This window comes from Triticum aestivum, chromosome 4A (genome assembly GCF_018294505.1).
Source record: "Triticum aestivum cultivar Chinese Spring chromosome 4A, IWGSC CS RefSeq v2.1, whole genome shotgun sequence".
Taxonomy (NCBI): Eukaryota; Viridiplantae; Streptophyta; class Magnoliopsida; order Poales; family Poaceae; genus Triticum; species Triticum aestivum.
In genome coordinates this window covers 745,770,258-745,793,165 of record NC_057803.1, presented here as the reverse complement: position 1 = coordinate 745,793,165, position 22,908 = coordinate 745,770,258, and the positions used below count along the sequence as shown (strand labels likewise).

The window sequence follows — 22,908 nt, the reverse complement described above, 5'->3', positions numbered from 1 at the left end:
GGGGGTGGGGCGCCGCGCGTTGTTGTCACCGTTTGGGGGACCCTGGTGATGGTAGCCGCCACCACCACCATGATAGCCCCCGCCGCCGCCTTGGTTGTTGCTCGGGTGGTAGTTGCCACCACCGTTGTAGCCGCCACCACCATTGTAGCCGCCGCCTCCATTGCCGTGGCTGGTGCCACCATAGCCGCCGTCGCCACCGTAGCCACCGCCGCCGCCACGAGAGCCACCACCGTTGCCCTTCTGGTTGCGGTAGTTGCCCTTGTTGTCGCGACCACGAGAAGCAATGTTTGCCGACGACTTGAAGGTGCCGCCGCCGTTGCCGTGGAACATCTCGACCCGCTGGTCAAAGTTCGCCACCATGGAGAAGAGGATGTCGACGGTGATCGGCTCGGTGCGGACGTCCAGCGCAGAGACGATCGGCTGATATTCCATGTCGAGGCCCGCGATGATGAAGGAGATGAGTTCTGTCTCACAGATGGGTTTGCCCGCCGCCGCGAGTTCGTTGGAGAGCGAGCGCATGTGGCCGAAGTACGCTGAGGCGGATTGGGACCCCTTCTGTGCGTTGGTGAGAGCGGCTCGGATGTTGTTGGCGCGAGAGAGGGAAACAGCGGAGAACATGTTCCCTAAAGCACTCCAGATTGCATGTGATCGCTCAAGCGATGCAACCTGGACGAGGACCTCTTTGGAGAGATTCCTGAGAAGGTAAGCTACGATCTGTTGGTCCTGGATTAACCAGGGGGCATAGGCAGGGTTCACAACAGCCTGGTCCTTGCCATCGGAGGTTTTGGTGGTGATTGTTTTGGAAGGTTCTTCAATGGTTTGATCGAGATAACCATATAGGCCAGCGCCCCATGATCTGTGATCTGGCTTGAGCGCGCCATAGGATGTAGTTGGTGCGGGTAAGAGGTTCAAATGTATTGTTGTTGAGGCCAGAGGAGATGGCAGAGGTGGAAGACGACATGGTAGATGAAGATTGATAGCGCTAGATGTGATGGAAGGGACTAGCTCTGATACTATGTAGAAACCTATGGGTAAGCGTCTCAATCTCCATACATGGAGACCCGCGAGGTATATATTGATCGGGGGGTCGGTATAGGAGATAGCAGCGTCAAGGCTAACTATCAAGAGATATTACAGGAGGGTTTTAGGAGATAAGAGAGAGATAAACATAAAGAGAATAAACTCCCTAACTACCATGCCGTGGCCCTCAAGGGATATCCTGAACCTGAATACAAATGCGTCTTTAACAACAGGTTGCTGCTGGACAGCACACATCTTCCGCCTGCCATTAATTTGAAGTAAACAAATGAATGGAAGTTTGAAATAAATGCAGTATTTGAATTATAAAAAAAGCAAGTGCATATATATTACGAAATGCTACATACATCTTTGAGGGTGCATAGGTGGCCGATGGGAGCTCATTTACCTTTCAGTTTATTTGTAGGTGGGAATCTAAATCAGTTTATCTCTAAATTCCTTCCAGCGGATATGCGCGATCTTTGGCCAACTTTCTCCATCAGGTGCTCCGCAGTTCTCCTTCAAGAGCTCACTACAATACCATACACTTATGTGCTGGAGGGAGGATGGCTTCAAGAGCTCACTACAATACCATACACTTATGTGCTGGAGGGAGGATGGCAAATCTGGTAAAGATGATATGCTGGGGCAGCTATAAATATCGAGCCTCTTCAGATTGGAGAAGGACTTCAGATTTGTTGGCAGGGAAATCATTCGACAACCACAGAATCTCAGGGTCTTGACTAATGTGAAATTTGCAGATTCTTCCAACGAAACAAATGGTTCCTTGCATCCTTCAAGAGAGAGAAATTCTGGAACGATGGAACCTTCAGACGAGAGCACATTGTTGAGTATTACAGGACTGCTAACATAGAGTGACTTCTGGACTCGAAACTGCGAGACACACTCAGGCGTGAGTTTCGGAACATCAATCAAATGTACGTGGTGAAGTTGGAGGGAAGACAATCCTTCGAGCGTACATAAATCTGGCAAATGATACAGTGTGAATGATTCAACAGATGTGAGACTACCAACAGATAAGCATGCGCTGCTTCTACAATTTGATACGAGAATACCATTCACGTGTGGCCAGTCAGCACAGAAAAAGTCAGCTTCAAGCACACAATTGTCTATACTGAGTTTCTCAAGGGACAATGGCAAACATTCTGCTCCATGTGCCAACTCCAAAGAAGGGCAGGAACTCAATCTAACATCTGAAAGAGAGGTAGCAGCTTGTAAACCCCCTAATGACCTGAGACACCAGCAACTTACAATGAGCAAGCGGTGAAGTTTTGTCAAATGTTGGAGGACCTCTTCTGAAGGAAGTGTGGTTAAAGTCGTAATTTTTTGTAAGGACAAACTTTTCAGTGAAGTGAGGCCATCAAGGCAAACAGCTAGAGCTTCATCTGTAATACTGCATGAAGAAAGAGAAAGCCCACGAAGTCCCGATGGTGGAACCAGTGGCAGCCTAATGCTCCTTCCATGCACGAGACTCATCATCTGCCCGTGACAGTGTATCCATGCGTTGATGATATCCTCTTTAACCACTTTATTTTTCTTTCTTCCAAGGACACTTCCAAGGTTATGAACACGTGAGACATCAGCATGCATCAATATCATCAGCTGCTTCAGAAATGAATGTTCCGATGAGAGTATTCTCCTAATATCTGATCCTGAATCCACCTCCCAGAGTAAACCAAGTTGTGACGCCAAGTGGTCTATACGCATGATATTCTCGCTCTGTTCTCGATGTTCCAGCTCATCATTGGAAACAAATATAAGCAGTGGGCAGTTGGATATTCCTAACCATGTAAGGCCCAGTGGAAGACAAGGTAATGTCTTCAGGTTTGGCACATTGAAGAGGGTAAGTGAAGAGCAATTCCCAAATAGCTCAGTGTTGGATGGTAGGCCTTGTAATGCGCTGCAATTTTCAAACCTCAAAGATTCTAAATTCTCAAAATACAAACCATCAAGTAACCAACCTGCATATTTTGAAGAATTGTAACCGTCAATTGTAAGATTCTCAAGTTGAGGTGGCGGCATCAGGCCTTCTAAAATCTCCAAATGTGAACTATCCTCTCCATTGGTGTTATTCTTGCAACACCATCCAAGTCGCAGGCTGCCAAGATGACTTTTCTGATTCAGCTTCGATTCTAAGGCTTGATCCTTCCCAGTGACATTCTCAAGATTTGTGACACTTAAACTGCCACGAATCTCGTTCATATCCCTCAGCTGTTGCAATTCATATCCCATTTTCTTTTGCACAGAAAATTTCTGAAACTGTTGAAGTGAAGTTAGCTTGCCAATGTTAGGAATTTGAGGCAGTGCTTTTCTCCTTGGATCGCACATTCTATAATCATGCCAGTCAAGATGCCGTAACTTCCTTAAATTACAGAGTTTCTCAGGCAAACTCACAACTTTATCATTTATCAGGAGTAACTGCAGGTGGTAAAGAGTACACAATGATCTTGGCAATTCTGAAATCAGAGTTCTGATGATGTTTAAATACCGAAGGTGCTTCAAGCCTTCAACTCACCAACAGATTCTGGCAACTTGCTACTACTGTAAGATGACAAAAATAATACGCGCAACTTCTTCAAATTCTGTAGTATCTGATTAAAAAGGTCACTTACATCATCCGTGAGGGGGTCTATGCAGATAATAGTGCGTAAATGATGTAGCTTGCAGATACTTTGCTTGTGATGCATTATACTATCAACACAGATAGATAGATGTCGAACAGTGGATGGTATTTCTATCACCTTATCATTGTCCAACCTGAAGTAATCTTCTTTGGAGAATGATTCTGCCAGATCATGAAGGAAATCATGCATAACATAGTATTTGCGATCTTTGCCAGGTTGAAAAAACGAAACAGAGATCATCTCCTTGAAGCAATCCCTCCCAACATCTTCAACTCCCCTGTTTCGATCGCACGAATCAAGAAGGCCCTCTGCCATCCAAAGATGAACCAACTCATCAGTGACATACTTGTGGCCTTTTGGAAACAAGCTGCAATATAGGAAGCACCTCTGTAGACATGGATCTAACTTCTCATAACTCCACAACAGTGCTGTCATAGGTTCACTTAATTTGTCAATCATTAAAGTTAGAGCATCCTTCCATGTAGATATATCGGTTTTCCCTTTCAACTGGGAACCCACAACTTTGGCCGCCAAAGGAGATTGTCCAAGCCTTTTAGCAATCTTCTCTGCAAAGTTTTCCAGCTTTTCACGCAATCTTCCGTGTTTTGCATGATTTCTGATTTCTGGTCCAGAGAAAGCATGGTGTTTGAAGAGTGCCAAGAAATGAGCATCTTTCATGTTTTTCAAGGGACACACTTCGGCACAGTAAAGAGCAGTTGGAAATGTATTCCGTCGAGAAGTTACTAAAACTTTGCTTCCTATATGTTGGGAGACTAGAGGAGCTAGCAGCTGGTCCCGTTCCCTCTCGCTGCCAGGTTCAAACCATACATCATCCAACACAAGCAGGAATTTCCCTGATTCTTGCAGTATGTCTGACAAGATATGTTGTAGAGTATCAAGGTTATCAATGTGTGGGCATTCCCGCTGAGAGGCAGACTCGATGCTCTCGTGTATGACGACGGACATCAAGTTTGCGTGAGATACATAGCCACATTCTGACATCAAAATAATCTTTTACCCTTGTATCATTGTAAACAAGTTGTGCCAAGGTGGACTTTCCCATGCCTCCAGCTCCAACAATGGCCAAACACTAGACTCAGTAGTAGCAGTGGTCTTGGTGAGTCTATCTATTATGCGGTCGCGGTCCTTGTCACGACCAATCACTTTCAGAGGTGATATTGATGTGGTCTCAGGAACATCAGCTGATGGTATGGCAGGGCTCTCTGCATTATAACTAGTTGGTAAGAAGAGCACCTCACAAAATTCCTTGGCTTTCGCCAGGGTAGCCTTGAGTTCATTCAGCTGGTGAATTAGCTTTCTGTTCTCAGAACTCAAATTGGACAGCCCGCTCGACGCAGCACGCACAGGCTTCATAAAAGTGCTGCTGATGGAGGAAGCATTGGCCGATAAGGAATCCTTGCCCTTTGCTTGGAGCTTGAGAAGGTTGTATTCATGCTTGTCCAGCAAGTCTTCAGCCATGTAGAAGCCTTCTTTGAGTTCCTTAAGCCATTTGTCCAACTTGGGCCTGTGGTTTCCCTTGTTTGCTGCTTCAATCACCAGCTTGAGTTGCGGCATGATAGTGGTCTCCAGTTCATGGAGCTCACGCATCATATCCACTCCAAGGTATGTTGAAGCATTAGCAAGGAGCTTCTTCAAGGCTGGAGATGCAGCCACTTTTAAGCTAACACTCACAGCAGCGCTAGCTAATGCAACTTCCATTGAGTTGTAGGGTTTTTATTTTTTGGTCTGAATAAACTGAAGATAGAACTGGAATTGTTTCTGGACTCAGTGATGGATGAAAAATCTGTTGAAGCGGTAAACCACAAGATAAATTAATCAGCTGCAACGGTGATATGAAAACAGAAACCTACTGGTAGATCAGTAGACTATGGCAAAGACTAAGGGTGCGTTTGGATCACAGCCAAAATTTACCATACCAATATTTTGGCTCGCCCATAGAAATTGGTGGCCGTTTGGACTGCTGCCAAGAAATTGGCGCGCCAACCACAGCCGGCGTCCGCCTATGTAAATTTGGCCAACGCGTTGGCGAGACCAGGGCGTGGAAAAGCTCCGCCAAAACATTGGCAGCTCGTTTTGTCCCCCTGTCTCAATGGGTCCCAGGTACTGTTCAATTTTCTATTAAGTATATGATGCATGCAGCAAGGGAGCAGGCACTTTTGGCAGTAATTAGTTAATGGGACCCTCACACTATTAGCATGCGCATGTAGGGCAGGAATTTCGGATGGCTACAATCCAAACGATGCTACTTTACCAAAATTTTGGTCATGCCCCTGCATTGGTCATACCAAAATTTTGGTGTGGCTAGCTTGGGCACAAACCAAACAGCCCCTAAGAATACTATTTTCAGAGTGCGGAATGACCTGAATATCGATAGATGAGCAACTGAAAGTGCTTCTGGATCGCAGGTAGAAATAACCAGTGAATATAACAATAGATGAACAACTTGTCCGACTGAGAAATCACGAAATAAATTAGCCTGTTGCAGCAACGAAGATAATAAAAAGAACCCTACAGCCAGATTTGTAGAGGATAGCAGATCAGAATATAGTGGTGAGCTTACACAGAAGGAGAGTAGTAGGAGCCGGTGCAGAGACGCAGGAGACGCAGATAGTAGGAGCTAACAATGTTGTGGTGCAAGAGAATGAGAGGCAGAATCCCCAAACAGCAGGTCAACAAGGCAATACCAGATCTGATCCAACTACTTGCCCTTTCTTTAAGTTTAGCTGAGATGGAGTAGCTAATAAACTAACCAGTAACCAATGTGGACACAGCTCACCGATGATAATTGAAGTATAAAGTAGCAGAGGACAACAGTGTGTGACTAAATACAAACCAGTTGGTATCTATCACCATCGCTGGCTCTTCATGCTTTCCAGGAACCATCCTTATAGATGTTCCACACGCAAGGAAATCGTGAGAAAATAGGACTTCCTTCAAACTGCATCCATAAATTACATACTCAAAAAGGAAGGGATTTTGTAGAGCCTAATTACTTTCAAATTACTATAGGAGTGTACACACAAAATTTGACTGAGTGCTTCCATCTAAGTTTTCAACAAAGAAAGGAGCAATTTTCTAGCTAATGCACTGGAGTACATATCACCAAATTCATAATACTCATCATTGATAAACCAAGCAGCTTTGAAACAAATATACATACCTAAGAAGCAATTACTTTTGTAGTTTCAACCAGCAAAGGCGGACAGTTGAGCTATCTGCGTGAACTACAGACAGCAGAGGCCGGGGGTTTGCAGTGTTCCACTGAGAGTACCTCCTTTTCTAAGATGAGTGTTCCACTGAGAGTACCTCCTTTTCTAAAAAAAAAGAAATATTTCTCTTTTCATATGGCATTTGCAGCCATAACATCTCTCCAAATCCATGCGCTGTTTCTACGGTATCCAATGTAGCCACACAGTCTGCAGTTGGTGACACAGCAAGAACCGGAGAGGGCATTTGACGAACTAGCATGTGCTTCTCATATTCTTCTGCTCCTAGCCCTTCCTTATCTAGCAATTTTCTCTTCCATGGGTTTGGTTGCCATCGACAAGTAGCTATTGTATCGATCTCACTCTGACGATTGTGGACAACAACTTTCATGTCATTTCCTGCTTTACTGGCGAATTACTATCTTCACTGCATACCTAGAAGCAGAAAACAGGAAAGAGTGTCTCTGTAAATCCAGCATATATAATTAAGATATCAGAAATTCCTTTACAGCTAGAATATGATATACCAGAAAGTAAATTCGAGTATCATTAGTTGGTGGTATAAACTAAGCAGGGAGTATCCATCGATCTGACTACGCAATTAAATGGTGGGAAGTGGATCTTATCTATCACCTGGGAGAGATTCTAGCTAGTCAATAAGGCAATGGTCAAGCTGATTCATGTTACGAGAAATCGCACACTGGAGTATTCTGCATCAAAAAAGCTTTAGCGGATACCTAACTCTATACGATCAGACCAGTAGTAGAGGACCCTGCAAATACAACACCAGTTTGTTACCCCAGAAAGGCAGAAACTTCACGAGTTAGAAACACATTCTTCTCCTTACCATGCGTGCAGGAGTGGAGAACTATCGACATGGTGGTGGTCTGGTGGAGATCGTATTAACCCATCAAAATCATTTTTTTTCTCTCCATCGCCATCACTGGCTCATTTCCATGAACCATCCTCGCAGATGTGAAAGATATGACCAAGATTAACATATGACCCGATTGATGCTCAACCTGCAGGGAAAGGTAACATAATTTCCTTCAAGTTGCATCCATATATTACATACTCAAAAGGAAGGTATTCTGTACAGCCTAATAACTTTTTAAACTACTATAGAAGTGTACAGATTTTGACGGAGTGCTTGCTTCTAGGTCTTCCACAAAGGAAGTAGCGAGTTTCTAGCTGATGCACCAGTGTACGTACCACTAAATATATAATAGTCATCATTGACAATAACAACCAGCTTTGCAAAGAATGTACATATATACCTAACAAAGAATAAATGACTTTTCTAGTTTCGCGTACTAGCGCATAGGTAGGCAGTTGAGCTATTTGTATCCTGCCTGAACCACCTGCCTATCTGATTTTCCCTTGCTCAGACTTCCTTGCCTCTGTGGATACATCGATCCCTTCATCATACTGTAACAGTTCACACGGTTTCCCAGAAGCAAGTCGTTGTAGTATAGTCGTAAGTATTCCCACCTGTCACGCGAGTGACCCGGGTTCGATCCCCGGCAATGGCGAATTTTTGTTTAAAAAAGGCCTGATTAACAAAATTACAGTTAGTCCAGTAATCAGCTAAATGATCTCTAATCAAAGGTTGTTAGTATCCTAACTATTTTGTAAAAAGAAAGGACCATAGTTTACTCTGAGGAGTCACTATCAATGTTGCTAGTGCGCACAATTATAAGTAATCAGAGGCAAGTACCAAGAAAGAGCCATAAAACTAATGCGAGTATGAATGTCACTAACTTGTGTTGGGGCCAGCACCATGGTTCCAAAAGGCTTGAAGCTTTGAATAAGCCATTCAAATGGACGCGCACTTTCATGTACTTTCCCCTCGCCCTGCTTTACCCACTCAATTAAGCAGGACCCTACTTAATTGACGCGCAATTTCCTGTCTTTTCCTGCTTTACCCACTTAATTTACTACCTGTCCTGCACACCTACAAGCAGAAAACAGAACGGCATGTCTGTAAGTCAAGCGCACCGCGGGAAATCAAGATATCAGAATTCCTTTTCAAAGGATCCTCTTCAGGGAACAAACAAAAAGAATAAAACTCGGCGAGAATATGCTAGGAAGAAAATTCAGATATTAATCATCCATGGAGTGCTTTGATAGCGTCCGGGACAACTACATCCAAGGCGATACCTCTCGCGGCGCTCCCGCGAGCGCCCCGAGGGGAACCCAAATCGCCGCCCCCTCCTCCCCATCCTCTGCCCGCCTCCCTCGCCGCTGCCCAGCGGGGCCGCCGGGCGAAGCCCGGCCGGCTGGGGCGGCGGCGGGGCCTTCTTCTCCCCTCCGCCCGTGGTCCATGGCCGGCGCGGGACGGCTTCGCGTGCGGGGGCGCTGGCCTATGGCGGGGGCGAGCGGCGCGGCGGCGATCCGTCGGGATGGCGTCGGAGGTCCCTGGTGGCGGCTCGGTGGCGTCTTGGTGGGTGCTTGCGGCGTGGCGGCTGCGGCAGGGCCAGATCGGGCGGTGGCGGGCCGGCGCACTCCTGGCCAGATCCTCGCAGATTTGGTCCCCGGTGGCGGCGGGCGTCGCGGGGTGGCGGCGGAGGTCCTCCTGGGACCTGCGTGCAGGTGGCTTGCAGCGGCGTGGCTGGAGCCCGTGGTCGGCCGGTCTGCTCGCGGCACCGGCGGGACTTGCTCCGGCGTGTGGTTGTCTGCGGCTTACTCGGGTGAGATTCCTTCCTCCCCTACGGATTCAGGGACGGGCGCGACAGGCAGGGGTGGTTCCATGGTGAGGTGTTGGTGTGCCGGTGGGCTTGCCGGAGGTGGCTGTGGACTTCGGGTAGGGGGCAGGGGTTCCCCTCCGTTGCATCTGGCGGCTGCTCCGTGGCCGCCGGAGTTCCTCTGGCCCAGATCTGGCCGCCGAGGCCACCAACCCTGCCAAGGTTTCCGCTTTGGGGTGGAAAGTCTGCTCCTTTCCGGTCGGTCGTGTCGGTACTGTGTGTCCGTGGTCGAGGATGGGGCTCGGATGCTTGGGCGGCGGCCCTGCTGGTGGGAGCCAGGGTGCTTGTGGGCGTAGCACGCGGCTCGGGCGCTGTCCGGTCACCATGGCCGTGTGGGCGGCATGGTGGCCAGGGTGTGTCGTTCAATGGTGGTGGCGCGGCTGTCCGTACCCCAATTTGGTGACAGTGAGTGTTGGCCGGGGTGAAAACCCGCTCTGTCTTGTCAGGCCGGCGGTGGCGGCGTTCCAGCGTCGTTCCCTTCTTGAGGCGTCGTCGCGGTATCTCGCTTGTAACCGTGGTGCTCCGGGGGAAACTCTAATCCTTGGATTGGGCGGTGGCGGCGATCCGGCGTCGTTCCCTTCTTGAAGGCACCGCCTTGGAGCCCATTGTTCGTCATGCACGGCTTCTCCTCATCATGGTGATTCTTCCACGGTTGAGGGCTCCGACTACTTCAAAGTAGTGCTTAGGGTTTTATCCGTTGTTTGCTTGGAGTAGTTTGGGGTGATGTTGCTGTTTTCAGCATCCTTGTATCTGCCTTGGGTGTGTGTGTTGTGTTGGTGTGGGGTGTGTGTTTGTATCGACTTGCTCGGTGATTGTTGCTTTATTTATAAAGCGGGGGAAACCCTTTTTCTCGATATTAATCATCCATACAAATAAATCGTTGGTGGCAAGGAATGAGATCGAGTTCATTCAGCAGTACTGTACAAAAGCCCTGCATAAACATACAAGAACCCACCCAAAAATGCAATCCCCATAAATACTGGACAGGGAGAATACAGTTTCAGCATAGCGAAACCTGAAACCTTCTCGTTACAAACAGAAACTTGATAGGGTTGGAATTTGGTCCTGCTCCTTCTCCATAAACCCGCCGAACCCGAGAACGCGAAGGGATCTAACCGGCACAGAGCAAGGATAAGGTGGGTGGGAGATGGACCTGGGGGGCCGGACTAGGAGGGCTCGCCGCTGGTCGCCGGTCGCCGGAGCCGACGAAGCTGAGAGGGGAGGGGATGGGTCAGAGTTTGGCGTCCGCGTGGACCGGACCGGTGGGAGGCTAACAGGGTCGATCCACCGCTGTTCGTGTGGTATGGACGGCCCTGATGGGATCAGATGTGGTGCTTGTCAAGTTCCTGCCTCATCCTCCGTTGCTCCGTTGCAGAATTGTTGGTGACTTCAATTTTTTTTTGAAGTACTAGGAATAAATATTGTTGAAAAGAATTTTTTTGGTGAACAAACAATGAATTTATTATCCTTCGGTTGCCTCAAAATATGAGGCGTCTGGGTCGATTTCGTAGATAGATTGCGTTGGGGACGAGGACTGAGCTAAGACGGGGACAATGTGGCAGGCCGTGATGTCGCCGGCTAGGGTGAGCGGCACGGCCGGAGGCTGTGAAGTGGAGTATAATTTCCTTTCGATAAGATCAACTGATCACCGGTCTACCACAGCAGCAGCAGCAGCATCTAAAATGATGCTTCTAGATGAGCAAAAGGCAGAAAACAGAGACTCTGGTCTCTGAACATAGGGGTGCAGCCGTGCAGGGCGGCGCCCGATCCGCCCCGCTTTGTTGCATCCCTATCTGAAAATGTACACCGGTGAGTTTTCAACTCCGAACCTGAACGTATATATGCGGTTCTGTGTGCACCCGAGAAGTTGTTTTAGTCCCACATCGGCAAGTTAAGGATACCTACACTTGTTTATAAGGGTTGAACATGAGGATCAAGTCGTGCTCTTAACGGAGCACACCAATAGGTGAGATGGTGACCCATTGTGCTGCACTGCACAATTAGCAACTAAACAAAAATGATCAAGGTTAAAAATCATAGTCATCAGATTACCTCCACGCATGACATGTGCACTTGGCTTTTTTATTTTATTTTTTAACGCCAGAACATATTTAAGATCTTAGATCTTTATTTTCCTTATGTATCTGGTTTTCCCATATTCGGATGTTTTCACTGTTCTGTTCTTCCAAATTCAAATTTTGTTGTTTCAAAATTTTATTCCACAAAGACCAATTATTCTCATATCGAGCAAATATAAATAAATAAACTCATCATTGTTCAGGATATTGGAAGTCAACCTTCCTAAGACTTGGAGCAAGTATTCCATAGGGAAATAAGCTCTAGTTGCCGGAATGCTATGAAGGATATGATTGCATCGAATGAGCACCACCGAACTTTTATGGAAGTTGGTGCAAAGGCCCGTCATATTGCCAAAGCCCCTTAAGATGGTTGAGAGGTTGTGGATGCCCATCTTAATTGGAGCCATAAAGACGGACGCCTTGTTTGCATAGATGGATGTTCTCACTATGGCACCATGTCCTCAGTTTTTGTGCACCACATTACCTCTGTGCATTTTCTTTCTTTCTCGGAGCCAAATCTAAAAGCTTTTGTAACAAATAAATAAACTCATTATTATCATCGGATTACCTTCGCGCATTTATTTTCCATTCTTAGAATACGCAATTTGAACGCCCTCTTTTTCCAAAAAACAAATTTAAACATCACTGTCATCAGATTACACCCGCACATTTTATTTTTCTTTCTCAAAGAGCAATTTAATTTGATGCTCTCTTTTTTTTCAAAAACAATCAAGCCCCTTTTGATGTATTATTCTCTACTCACATATAATAGTGAACATCAAGGTACGTTTCCTGCAAAAAAAAAAAACATCAAGGTACGCTACTAAGAAGATATACAATGCCATTATCAACCTTCGAGCAATGCCTGTCCCCTTCAAATTGATTTGAAAATCCTGCCGTTTGCCAAAAACAAACGTTTTCTTCAGGCTACTGATTCAGGACAGGCTAAACACGAAGGAGCTTATGCTTTGGAAAAAAATTATATGTTGAGGATGCCAAATGAGAGCACTAGTGAAACTTTGCTCCACCTATTCTTGTACCTGTGATTTCAGCCAGAACTTTTGGTGGAATCTCAACATGGAACGGAATGCTGACCTACATATAATTGACATCAACAGACAAAGGCTTCTATGCTGGCGGCCAGAGCTAAGTCGATGCATGATGTCTGTGAGCTTCTTCTTGACTAGTGGAACACCCCTAATTAAGGTAGTCAGCAAATCATGGTAGTCAGCTCATCATTTCTTACTTCCAGAACTAGGCACAAGATGGTACTATCATCAATATGCAAAGCAGTTTGCCAGCACAAGGGAAAACCAGCAACAATTTGCTCCATTTATTTTCCTTTTTGAGCGAAAAAAACTATAGCCCCAGCGCAATCGCCCGGATACAAAGTCAGAGAAATCATCAGGCCACACACAGTAAGTGTCTTTCGGACTGTAACAAATCGCGTCCTGATTTTGGATGGTATTACTCCCTCCATCCCAAAGTTAGCAAATTTAGTACAAAGTTGAGTCACTTATTTTGGGACTAAAACACCTTCTCGCGTGAACAAAGAATCAAAGCTATATAAGCAACAACAGAGCCTTCTTCAGGTATTGGTAATTCGGCACATACATTCCTGGAATGAATCCTGCCATCATGCATCACAGTCTTTCGCAGTTTGCTCCCCAGCAAAAGACATTTCTACACCAAAATAACAGTATGTGCCTTGATAATTACATTGATGCCTCGCATGGAAACTGCCATACATAAACTGGTGCTCCTATCACATAAACCAGCATCATATATAGACCAGACAAGACACATATATGCAATCAAAAGTGCTCAGCCAGAATACAATAAACAGAGCAAGGAATACCTCCACAAGATAGTTAATGTCTGAAGGTCTGAAGCAGCAGGCTTTCTAGACCAACAAAAGCCTGAAGATCATGCAAGAAAAATGCTCATGGCACAGGGCACACTGTATCAAGTATGAAAACCCAAGTACTGCAATACATCACATAACTCATTATGGGAGTGAATGGTAACAGAGACCTTCAGTCACATGGTATGTAACAACATACAAGAGATAGCGATTAAAATCCATACAAACAAAAAGTATGACATACTCCAGGATAAGGTAACAAAACAGCACAACTATTACGAGATGCAAATTAGATGCTACTTTCGGCACTTGTCCAGTACATGAATAAAAGCATGAAGAAAAAGATAACTGAAAACACGAGTACAAAATCTAGCATCCTTGATAGTGCCACCAGAGGACAGGAGGTGGTGGAGTGCAAGAGGGCAATGCATGAGGCAATCAGCAAAGCAGAAGACCAACCGAGGGGACCAGCACCACCCGGTCAAGTAGGAGACAGAGTTTGAACTACAAGATGAGCCAGCCCGAGGCACCTCAGAAAAAGCTTGCTGGAGGGCACACATCTTCGGCCTGCCATTAATTTGAAGTACACAAATGAAGGATACTTTGAAATAAATGGAGTATTTGAATTTGAAAGATAAAAAAACAACGTAAGGCTATATATCCTTGAGAGTGCAAAGGTTGCCCGACTGAAGCTAGTTTACCTTTCGGTTTATTTGTAAGTGGGAAACTAAATCACACTTTAACCAATTGTCTTCCAGCGGATATGCGCAATCTTTGGCCAACTTTCTCCATCAGGTGCTCGGCAACTCTCCTTCAAGAGCTTAGAACAACCCCATACAGATATGTTCAGGAGGGAGGATGGCAGATCTGGTAAAGATGACAATTTGGGGCAGTTATAGATGATGAGATTAGTCAGATTGGGGAAGCACTTCAGATTTGTTGGCAAGGAAATCATTTGACAACTAACAAAACTCAGGCCCTTGACAGATGTGAAATTTGCGGATTCTTCAAATGAAAAGAATGGTTCCTTGCATCCTGCAAGAGAGAGCCGTGTTGGAACTGTGAAACCTTCAGCCAAGAGCATGTTGTTGAGTATTACAGGACTGCTAACTTCGAGTGAGTACTGGACTCGAAACTGTGAGATACACTCGGGGGTGAGTTTCGGAACACCAACCAAATCCACTTCTTCAAGTTGCAGCGAAGACAATCCTTCGAGAGAACATAAATCTGGCAAGTGATACAGTGAGAATAATTTAACAGAGGTGAGACTACCAACAGACAAGCATGCAGTGCTTCTGCATTTGCTTATGAGAATACTATTCAAGTGTGGCCAGTCAGCACAGAGGAAGTCAGCTCCAAGCATGCAACGGGTTACCCTGAGGCTCTCAAGGGATAATGGTCAACATTCTGCTCCACATGCCAATTCTAAAGAAGGGCAGGAATTCAATCTGACATCTGAGAGACAGGTAGCGGTTCGTAAACCCCCTAATGACCGGAGACACCAGCAACCTCCGATGGACAAGTGATTAAGTTTTGTCAAATGTTGGAGGACCTCTTCTGAAGGAAGTGCCATTAATGTCATAATCTTTTCTAAGACCAATTTTCTCAGTGAAGCCAGGCCATCAAGGCAAACAGCTAAAGCTCCATCTGTAATACTGCATGAAGAAAGAGAAAGTTCACAAAGTCCTGATGGTGGAACCAGCGGCAGCCCAATGCTCCTTCCATACACGAGTCCAATCATCTGTTCGTGACAGTCTATCCATGCCTTGATGATATCCTCTTTTACCAATACTTCATCTTTCTTTCTTTTTAGAGCACTTTCAAGATTTTGAACATGTGACACATCAGCATGCATCAATATCACGAGCTCCTTCAGAAATGAATGTTCCAATGAGAGTGCCCTCCTAATATTCTTTCCTGAATCCACATCCCAGATTAAACCAAGGTGTGATGCCAAGTGGTTTCCCCTCATGATATTGTGATGCTCCAACTCATCGTTGCAAATAAATATGAGCAATGGGCATTTGTCAACTTCTAAAAGTTTAAGGCCTAGTGGAAGACAAGGCAATGTCTTCAGGTTCGGCACATTGCTGAGGACAAGTGAAGAGCAATTCTCAAATAGACATGCATTGCATGGTAGGCATTGTAATGCATTGCAATCAACAAAAGTTAAAGATTTCAAATTCTCAAAATACGAACCATCAATTAACCAGCATGGATATTTTGGATATTTGTAGCCGCAAATTTTAAGGTGCCTAAGTTGAGGCGGTGGCATTAGGCCTTCTAAAATCTCCAAATGTAAATTAGCCTCCGCATTTGTGCTATTCTCGCAACTCCAGAGAAGTTTCAACCCACCAAGATGAATTTTCTGATGTAGCTTTGCTTCTAAGGCTTGATCCTTCCCAGTGACATTCTCAAGATTTGTGACACATAAACTGCCACGAATCTCATTCATCTCCCTGAGCTGTTGCAACTCATATCCCTTTTCCTTCTGCACAGAAAATACCTTAATTTGTTGAAGCGAAGTTAGCTTGCCAATGTTACGAATTTGAGGCAGCGATTCTTCGTTTGACATGGCTATTGTATTTCGAAGTCGTTTAAGATGTCGTAACTTCCTTAGATTGCAGAGTTTCTCAGGGAAACTATCAACTTTGACATTTAACAGAAGTAATTGCAAGTGGTAAAGAGTACACAGTGATGTTGGCAATTCAGAAATTAGTGTTCTGATGATGTCCAAATACCGAAGGTGCTTCAACTCACCAATAGATTCTGGCAACTTACTACTGTTGTAAGATGACAAAGATAGTACCCGCAGCTTCTTCAAATTTTGTAGTATCTGATTAAAAAGATCACTTAAATCATCCATTAGGGGGTCTATGCAGATAATAGTGCGTAAATGATGTAGCTGGCAGATACTTTGCTTGTGTTTTTGCATACTACCAACACGAACAGATAGGAATCTGACAGTGGATGGTATTTCTGTCACCTTATCATCTTCCAATCTGAAGTAATCTTCTTTGGAGAGTGATTCTGCCAGCTCATGCAGGAGATCATGCATAACATAACACGGGCCAACGTATTTTGGAGTGTCTTTCCCAGAAACTGGTTGAAAAAGCGAAACGGAGATCATCTCATTGAAGCAATCCCTCCCAATATCTTCCACTCTCTTGTTTTGGTCACATGAATCAACAAGACCCTCACCCATCCAAAGATAAACCAAATCATTAATGACATACTTATGGCCTTTTGGAAACAAGCTGCAATATAAGAAGCACCTCTGCAAACATGGATCTAACTTCTTATAACTCCACAATAGAGCTCTCATGGGCTCACTTAATTTTTCAATCTTTATAGTTAAAGCATCCTTCCATGCATTGATATGTGTTTTTTGTTTCAACTGGGAACCCACAACTTTTGCTGCCAAAGGAGATAGTCCAAGTCTTTTAGCAATCCTCTCTGCAAAATCTTCAAGTTTTTCATGAAGCTGCAGATTTTTGATTTCTGGTCCAGAGAATGCATGGTGCTTGAAGAGTGCCAAGAACTGAGCATCTTCCATGTTTTCCAGAGGACACACTTCACAACAAAGAGCAGCTGGAAATGTATCCCGTCGAGAAGTTACCAAAACTTTGCTTCCCATCTGTTGGGAAATTAGAGGAGCTAACAGTTGGTCCCATTCACTCTCATTGTCAGGTTCAAACCAAACATCATCCAACACAAGTAGGAATTTCCCTGATTCTTGCAGGATGTCTGTCAACTTGCGCTGCAGAGTATCAAGGTTATCAATGCGTGGGCACTCCCCCTGAGAGGCAGACTCAATGATCTCTCGTGTATGACGGCGGACATCAAGTTTGCGTGAGATGCTTACCCACATTGTCACATCAAAATATTCTTTGACCCTCTTGTCACTGTAAACAAGTTGTGCCAAGGTGGACTTTCCCATGCCTCCAGCTCCAACAATGGCCAAACCCGAGTACATAGCTGTACCAGACTCAGTAGTAGCAGTTGTCTTGGTAAGAAGATCTATTATGTGATCCCGATCCTTGTCACGACCAATCACTTTCAGAGGCGGCAGTGATGTGGTCTCTGGAACAACAACTGATGATATGATGGGGCTCTCTGCATTATAACCAGATGGTAAGCAGAGCAGTTCACGGAAGTCCTTGGCTTTCGCCAGGGTAGCCTTCAGTTCATTCAGCTGTTGAATTAGCTTTCTGTTCTTGGAGCTCAGATTGGACAACCTGCTTGATGCAGCATGCAGAGGCTTCATAAAAGTGCTTTTGATGAAGGAGGCATTGGCCGACAAGGAATATTTCCCCTTTGCTTCGAGCTTAAGGAGGTTGTACTCATGCTCGTTCAGCAAGTCTTCGGCGAGATAGAATGCTTCTTTGAGTTCCTGAAGCCACTTGTCCAACTTGGGCCTGTGTTTTCCCTTGTCTGCTGCTTCAATCAACAGCTCAAACTGCGGCAAGATTGTGGTCTCCAGTTCATGGAGCTCACGCGCCATGTCCACTCCAAAATATGTTGAAGCATTAGCATGGAGCTTCTTCAAGACCGGCAATGCAGCCAATCTTAAGCCAGCTATAGCTAAGGCCACTTCCGTCATCGGAGGACTGTTCCTCTTCTGCTGAGGGCACTAGTCTGAAAGAGAGTTTAAGGGGTTGTTTATAGGGGGAAATAAGAGAACAAATTCTATCAATAAAGATACATAATGATGGAACACCTAGCATGGAGATGAACAGGTACACCGGGAAAATAGGAGCAAAAGCTATAAAGAGAAATTTCTGCTCTTTTCCTTGATTTTTCTTGGTGTGGACTGTGGAATGACCTGAATAAATCGAAGGACGAACATTGGAATTGTTGGACTTGTGGTTGATGAAAAACATGTTGGAGTGCAAAATGAGGAGATAAATTCGTCGACTGCAATGGGGATAGGGAAACCTACTGGCAGATCGGTAGACAATGGAAACAAACTAAGAATACTACTTTGAGTATGGGAAATTACCTGAATAAATGATAGACGAGCAATGAAAGTGCTTCCAGATCGGAGGTAGTAGAAACAACTGATAAATATAACAATGGATAGGAAACCTGTTGGAGTAGAAAATCATGGGCTAAATTAGCCGGTTGCAGCAACAGAGAAGATAAACAGAACCATACATCCAGATTTGATGAGGAAAACAGAGGAACATAGTGGTGAGCTTACACAGATGATGGAATGAGGAACAACTTTGTAGGAGCGATGAGTCAAGGTTCAGCGAGAGGCAGGTAGTAGGTCTGATCCAGCTACTTGAGAGGAGGCTGAAATCCCCACCAAGCAGCTCAGCGAGGCAATAGAAGGTCTGATCCAGCTACCTGCCCATTTTTAAAGCTTAGCTGACTGGACTTGCTAATAAACTAACCAGTAACCAATGTGGACATAGCTCACTGATCGATAATTAACAAAGTACATAAAGTAAGCTAGGCATTATAAGATGCAATGGGTATCCGGTCCTTCCCTGCACTGCACACCTAGAAGCAGAAAACAGGAAACTATGCCTCTTTAAGTCAAATACACCATAATATTAACCAATATATCAGAAATTTCTTTACAGCGAGAATATGATATGCCAGAAGCAAATTTAGGTATGATTAATTGGTGGTATAAGCTAAGCAGGGACAGCGTCTGTTTGCGGGAATCCATCGATAACGTGAATAGATCTACTAATTAACGCAGGCGAGAACGAATAAACCCACTGGGGCAAGGACAAGGCGGGTGAGAAGTAGATCTTGTCTATCACATGGGAGATATGCCCAACGAGGCAGAAATAATAGATCTGATCCAGCTACTTGCCCTTTTAAAAGGTTCAGCTGATCTTGGCTTGCTAATAAACTAACCAAGTGGAGACGGCTCACTAAACGATAATTAAAGTACATGAAGTAGGCTAGACGCATCTTTTCACATTTTGAGACATTAAATAGGCGGTAATGCTCATCGATCTCCAGGGTCTGCCAATGAATATATTTTAGACGAAAGTAGCAGAGCAGCTTTCATTCATTAAGAGAAGAAAAGTAATGGACGTTGGCAACCACTTATTTACGATTTTTTTTCCAGTATCACTAATTGGTTATCCACCTCTTGGTCTTGGGACAGATAACTCGGGCGGATATTATACCCATATCTCACTAGATGCATTGCCTATCACATAGTAGTTTTAACTCGAAGCTTAATAGGTGGTAGAGAGAGGAGGTGGAGGTGGAGGTGATTATTATATTCTTGCCTCTTCCCTTGTGTGTGTCCAAATAGTTGATTAAGATGGAGTTTTCCTTAATTTTGAATTTTATTAATGGCTAATATAACAATCAGAAAACAAGTGAAACACACATGGAAGGCAAAGCACATGTAGGTGAGCGTGAAACACACATGTAGGTGAGCGTGATTTTGTATTATAAAAATACAGGCTACGAAACTTACAACAACCAAAACTAAGGCAAAGCAGAACATATGGAACCTGTGCTAGCTAACTACGAAGGAAAAGAAAGAGCAAAATGATTAGCACTAGGCCTAGCAGGAAGGGACACCTTCCGCAATTCTTCTGTTCTGACTAGCTTCAATTGCTCTGCCTGTAACAATGTCCTACAGTCTGGACACACTTGATCGGAGTGAAGAGAAAGTTAAAACAAATCAGATGTGGATTGTAGTGTTTCCCCTCCTTTCATAAGACTGACTGATTCCCCATGGAAGCCAGTATGCCTAACCGATTCATCAAGCTCACAAGCCATGGATTTAAAGTAGTAAGTCACAATGGCAGAGACTTTCTTATGTAGGTGCAAAATTTCAACATAAGAAAGCAACAAACAAACAGAAAAAGAAGTTGATTTTGTTAAGAATCATAACAGAAAAGATAGGTGAACTGAACAAAGACAGAAAGTCAGAAAACATCAACGGGGCATAAACAAGAAGAAAACATCAACAGAGCACAAAGACGGAAAGTCAGAAAACTCAGCAAGCGAGGAACCAAATTTGGATATCCTCGGTATAAATAAATAAATCATTGGTGCAAGGAAGGAGATTAAATTCCTCCAGTATTGGTACTGTAGAAAAGCCTCCCTTGCCCCTGAACACACCCGAAAAGACAATTCCCATAAATGGGATACTGGACATCCTGAATAACAACTCAGCATAGTGAAACCTTCTGATTACGGTCCGAGTCATATACTACAGCACAAACCTGACACTAGCTAGGGTTTGCATCAGGATTTGTACATTTCCCATTAACGCCTCTGGTTGAGCCAAACAAACAAGAGATAGCTAATTAACTAAATTGGCCATTTAATTACATTTGGGTTAAGAAAGAGTGCTTATATCACTGAACTTCACCTCATGTCTGCACATACAAAAATGCCTCTGTCGACAGAAAAAACTTGAGTGCATCACCGCGAAAATACGAGCGGAAAACCTAGTTTCGGAACCGGAGGCTCTGGGTTGAATGAGCCGGAGAATCCATGAAAGACCAGAGGCATTTTGGGTGGGCGGCCAGGATCTGCGTCGCCAGCGAGGGCTCGGGGCGGCGTGGAGTCCGTGAAACCACCCAACCAGAGAACGTGGAGGCACAAGCAAGGATAAGGTGGGTGGGAGGTGGGTCCCATCATCTGGCTTATTTTGTTCCAATCAAATCAAGCCACGTACGCGGGAGTACGATGGGAGCATGAGGAGGGAGCAGGCAAGTCACGTCCCATCACCTGGGGGCTGGAACTGGGAGGGACGGCCGCCGGCCGCCCGTCGCCGGAGAAGCCGTCAAGGCGAGAGGGGAGAGGGGAGATGAGTCAGAGGTAGGACCGGACCGGTGGGAGGAAGTGAACAGAACCAATCGTCAGCCGTTCATGCGGGTATGGACGGCGCTGGTAGGGATCCTACTGTTGGCGTTTGTCAAATTCCTGCCTCATCCAGCGTTGCATGGAAAAACATATATTGCTCAAAAGAAAATTTGTTGGAGAAATTATTATTCTACGCTTGACTCAAAATAGTACTCCGTCCGTTTCTAAATATAAGTCTGTAGTGATTGCACTGTGGACTACATACGGTATAAATTAAGTGAATCTACACTCTAAAATGCATCTATATACATCCATATGTGATCCATAGTGAAATTTGTACAAAGACTTAACAGAGGGGGTAGGTCTTTCTGACAATTTTGGAGACGGATATAGGGATGAGCACCAAGCCATATACGGGCATAACAAACGATGGACAGGATCGGCTAGGACTGAACAAAAAATTAGTCGATTACAAAGAGTCTACTCCAACAAATAAACCATGCTCAAATCCAAGATAGAAAAGGCAAAAGGAATCAACGTGTAATTTAGGCATCATTCGGTTTATATATGTCTATCAATAACAACAATGTTAGATCAGGACTTGCCGATAAAAGTTAATTGTGTTACAAGTTAGTTAACCCTTGGTCGCATCACATTCTTTTTTTTTGACAAAGTTCCGATCTATCCATCAAACATTATGACAGTACAACGAACATAAGGAGTAATAAAAATTACATCCATGTCTGTAGATCACTTAGCAACGACTATAAGCACTGAAGTGAGCCGAAGGCGCATCGCCGTCATTGCCCCTTCCTCATCATAGCCGGACAAACCTTATTGTAGTACACAATCAGTAAGTCGTCATGCACTACAAGGATCTGGGTCTATTGCAACAAAATCGTTTGTTGCAATACATGTTGTTTCGTGGAGATAAGTACCTATTGCCACGAAACGACATTCGTTGGCAGCCGTTGCGACTGGACGCATGGTAATAGGTTATTACCACGAAAAAGCAATCGTGGCAATAAAGTGTGCTATTGCAACATCCATGCGAGAAGTTGCCACATGTTTTCCCGTGGCAACACTCACCTGATGCCACAACTTTATTTGTGGACATAGCTTTAATGCAACATGTAACGAACGGTGGCAACTGGTATCTCGTGGCGATATACATTTGTGGCAACAACCTATGCCAACGACGCCGGTTTCGTGGTGCATTACTCTTCCGTGGCAATAGTCAATTGTGGCAATAAACTATGGCAACAATCTTTGTTTTCGTCGCATTAGGCATGTTGCCACGACCCACTATGCTTGTGGCAATAAACTATGGCGACAATCCTTGTTTTTGTGGCATTAGGCATGTTGCCACGACCCACTACGTTTGTGGCAATAAACTATGGCAACAACCCTTGTTTTCGTCGCATTAGGCATGTTGCAACGACCCATTGCACTTGTGGCATTAACTTATGGCAACAAATATTCCGGTCGTCGTAACAGAAAATTGCAACATATTTGTTTTGGTGGTGATAAATAGGTATC

At 44.8% G+C, this 22,908-nt stretch overlaps 1 protein-coding gene and 1 pseudogene across 1 annotated transcript; both read right to left on the bottom strand.

The window, feature by feature from the left end:
- Positions 1-153: 153 nt before the first annotated feature.
- On the bottom strand, positions 154-6,563 carry LOC123088552 (putative disease resistance RPP13-like protein 1; annotated as a pseudogene).
- A 7,198-nt stretch (positions 6,564-13,761) lies between these two features.
- Positions 13,762-19,124, bottom strand: LOC123088549 (putative disease resistance RPP13-like protein 1). Its single transcript, XM_044510750.1, has 4 exons — positions 18,779-19,124; positions 18,578-18,663; positions 14,277-18,213; positions 13,762-14,142 (listed from the first exon to the last, which is right to left on the bottom strand). Exon 3 carries the CDS (start codon positions 18,176-18,178, stop codon positions 14,975-14,977), a length of 3,204 nt encoding a protein of 1,067 aa, XP_044366685.1. The 5' UTR covers positions 18,179-18,213; positions 18,578-18,663; positions 18,779-19,124; the 3' UTR covers positions 13,762-14,142; positions 14,277-14,974.
- Positions 19,125-22,908: the final 3,784 nt, after the last annotated feature.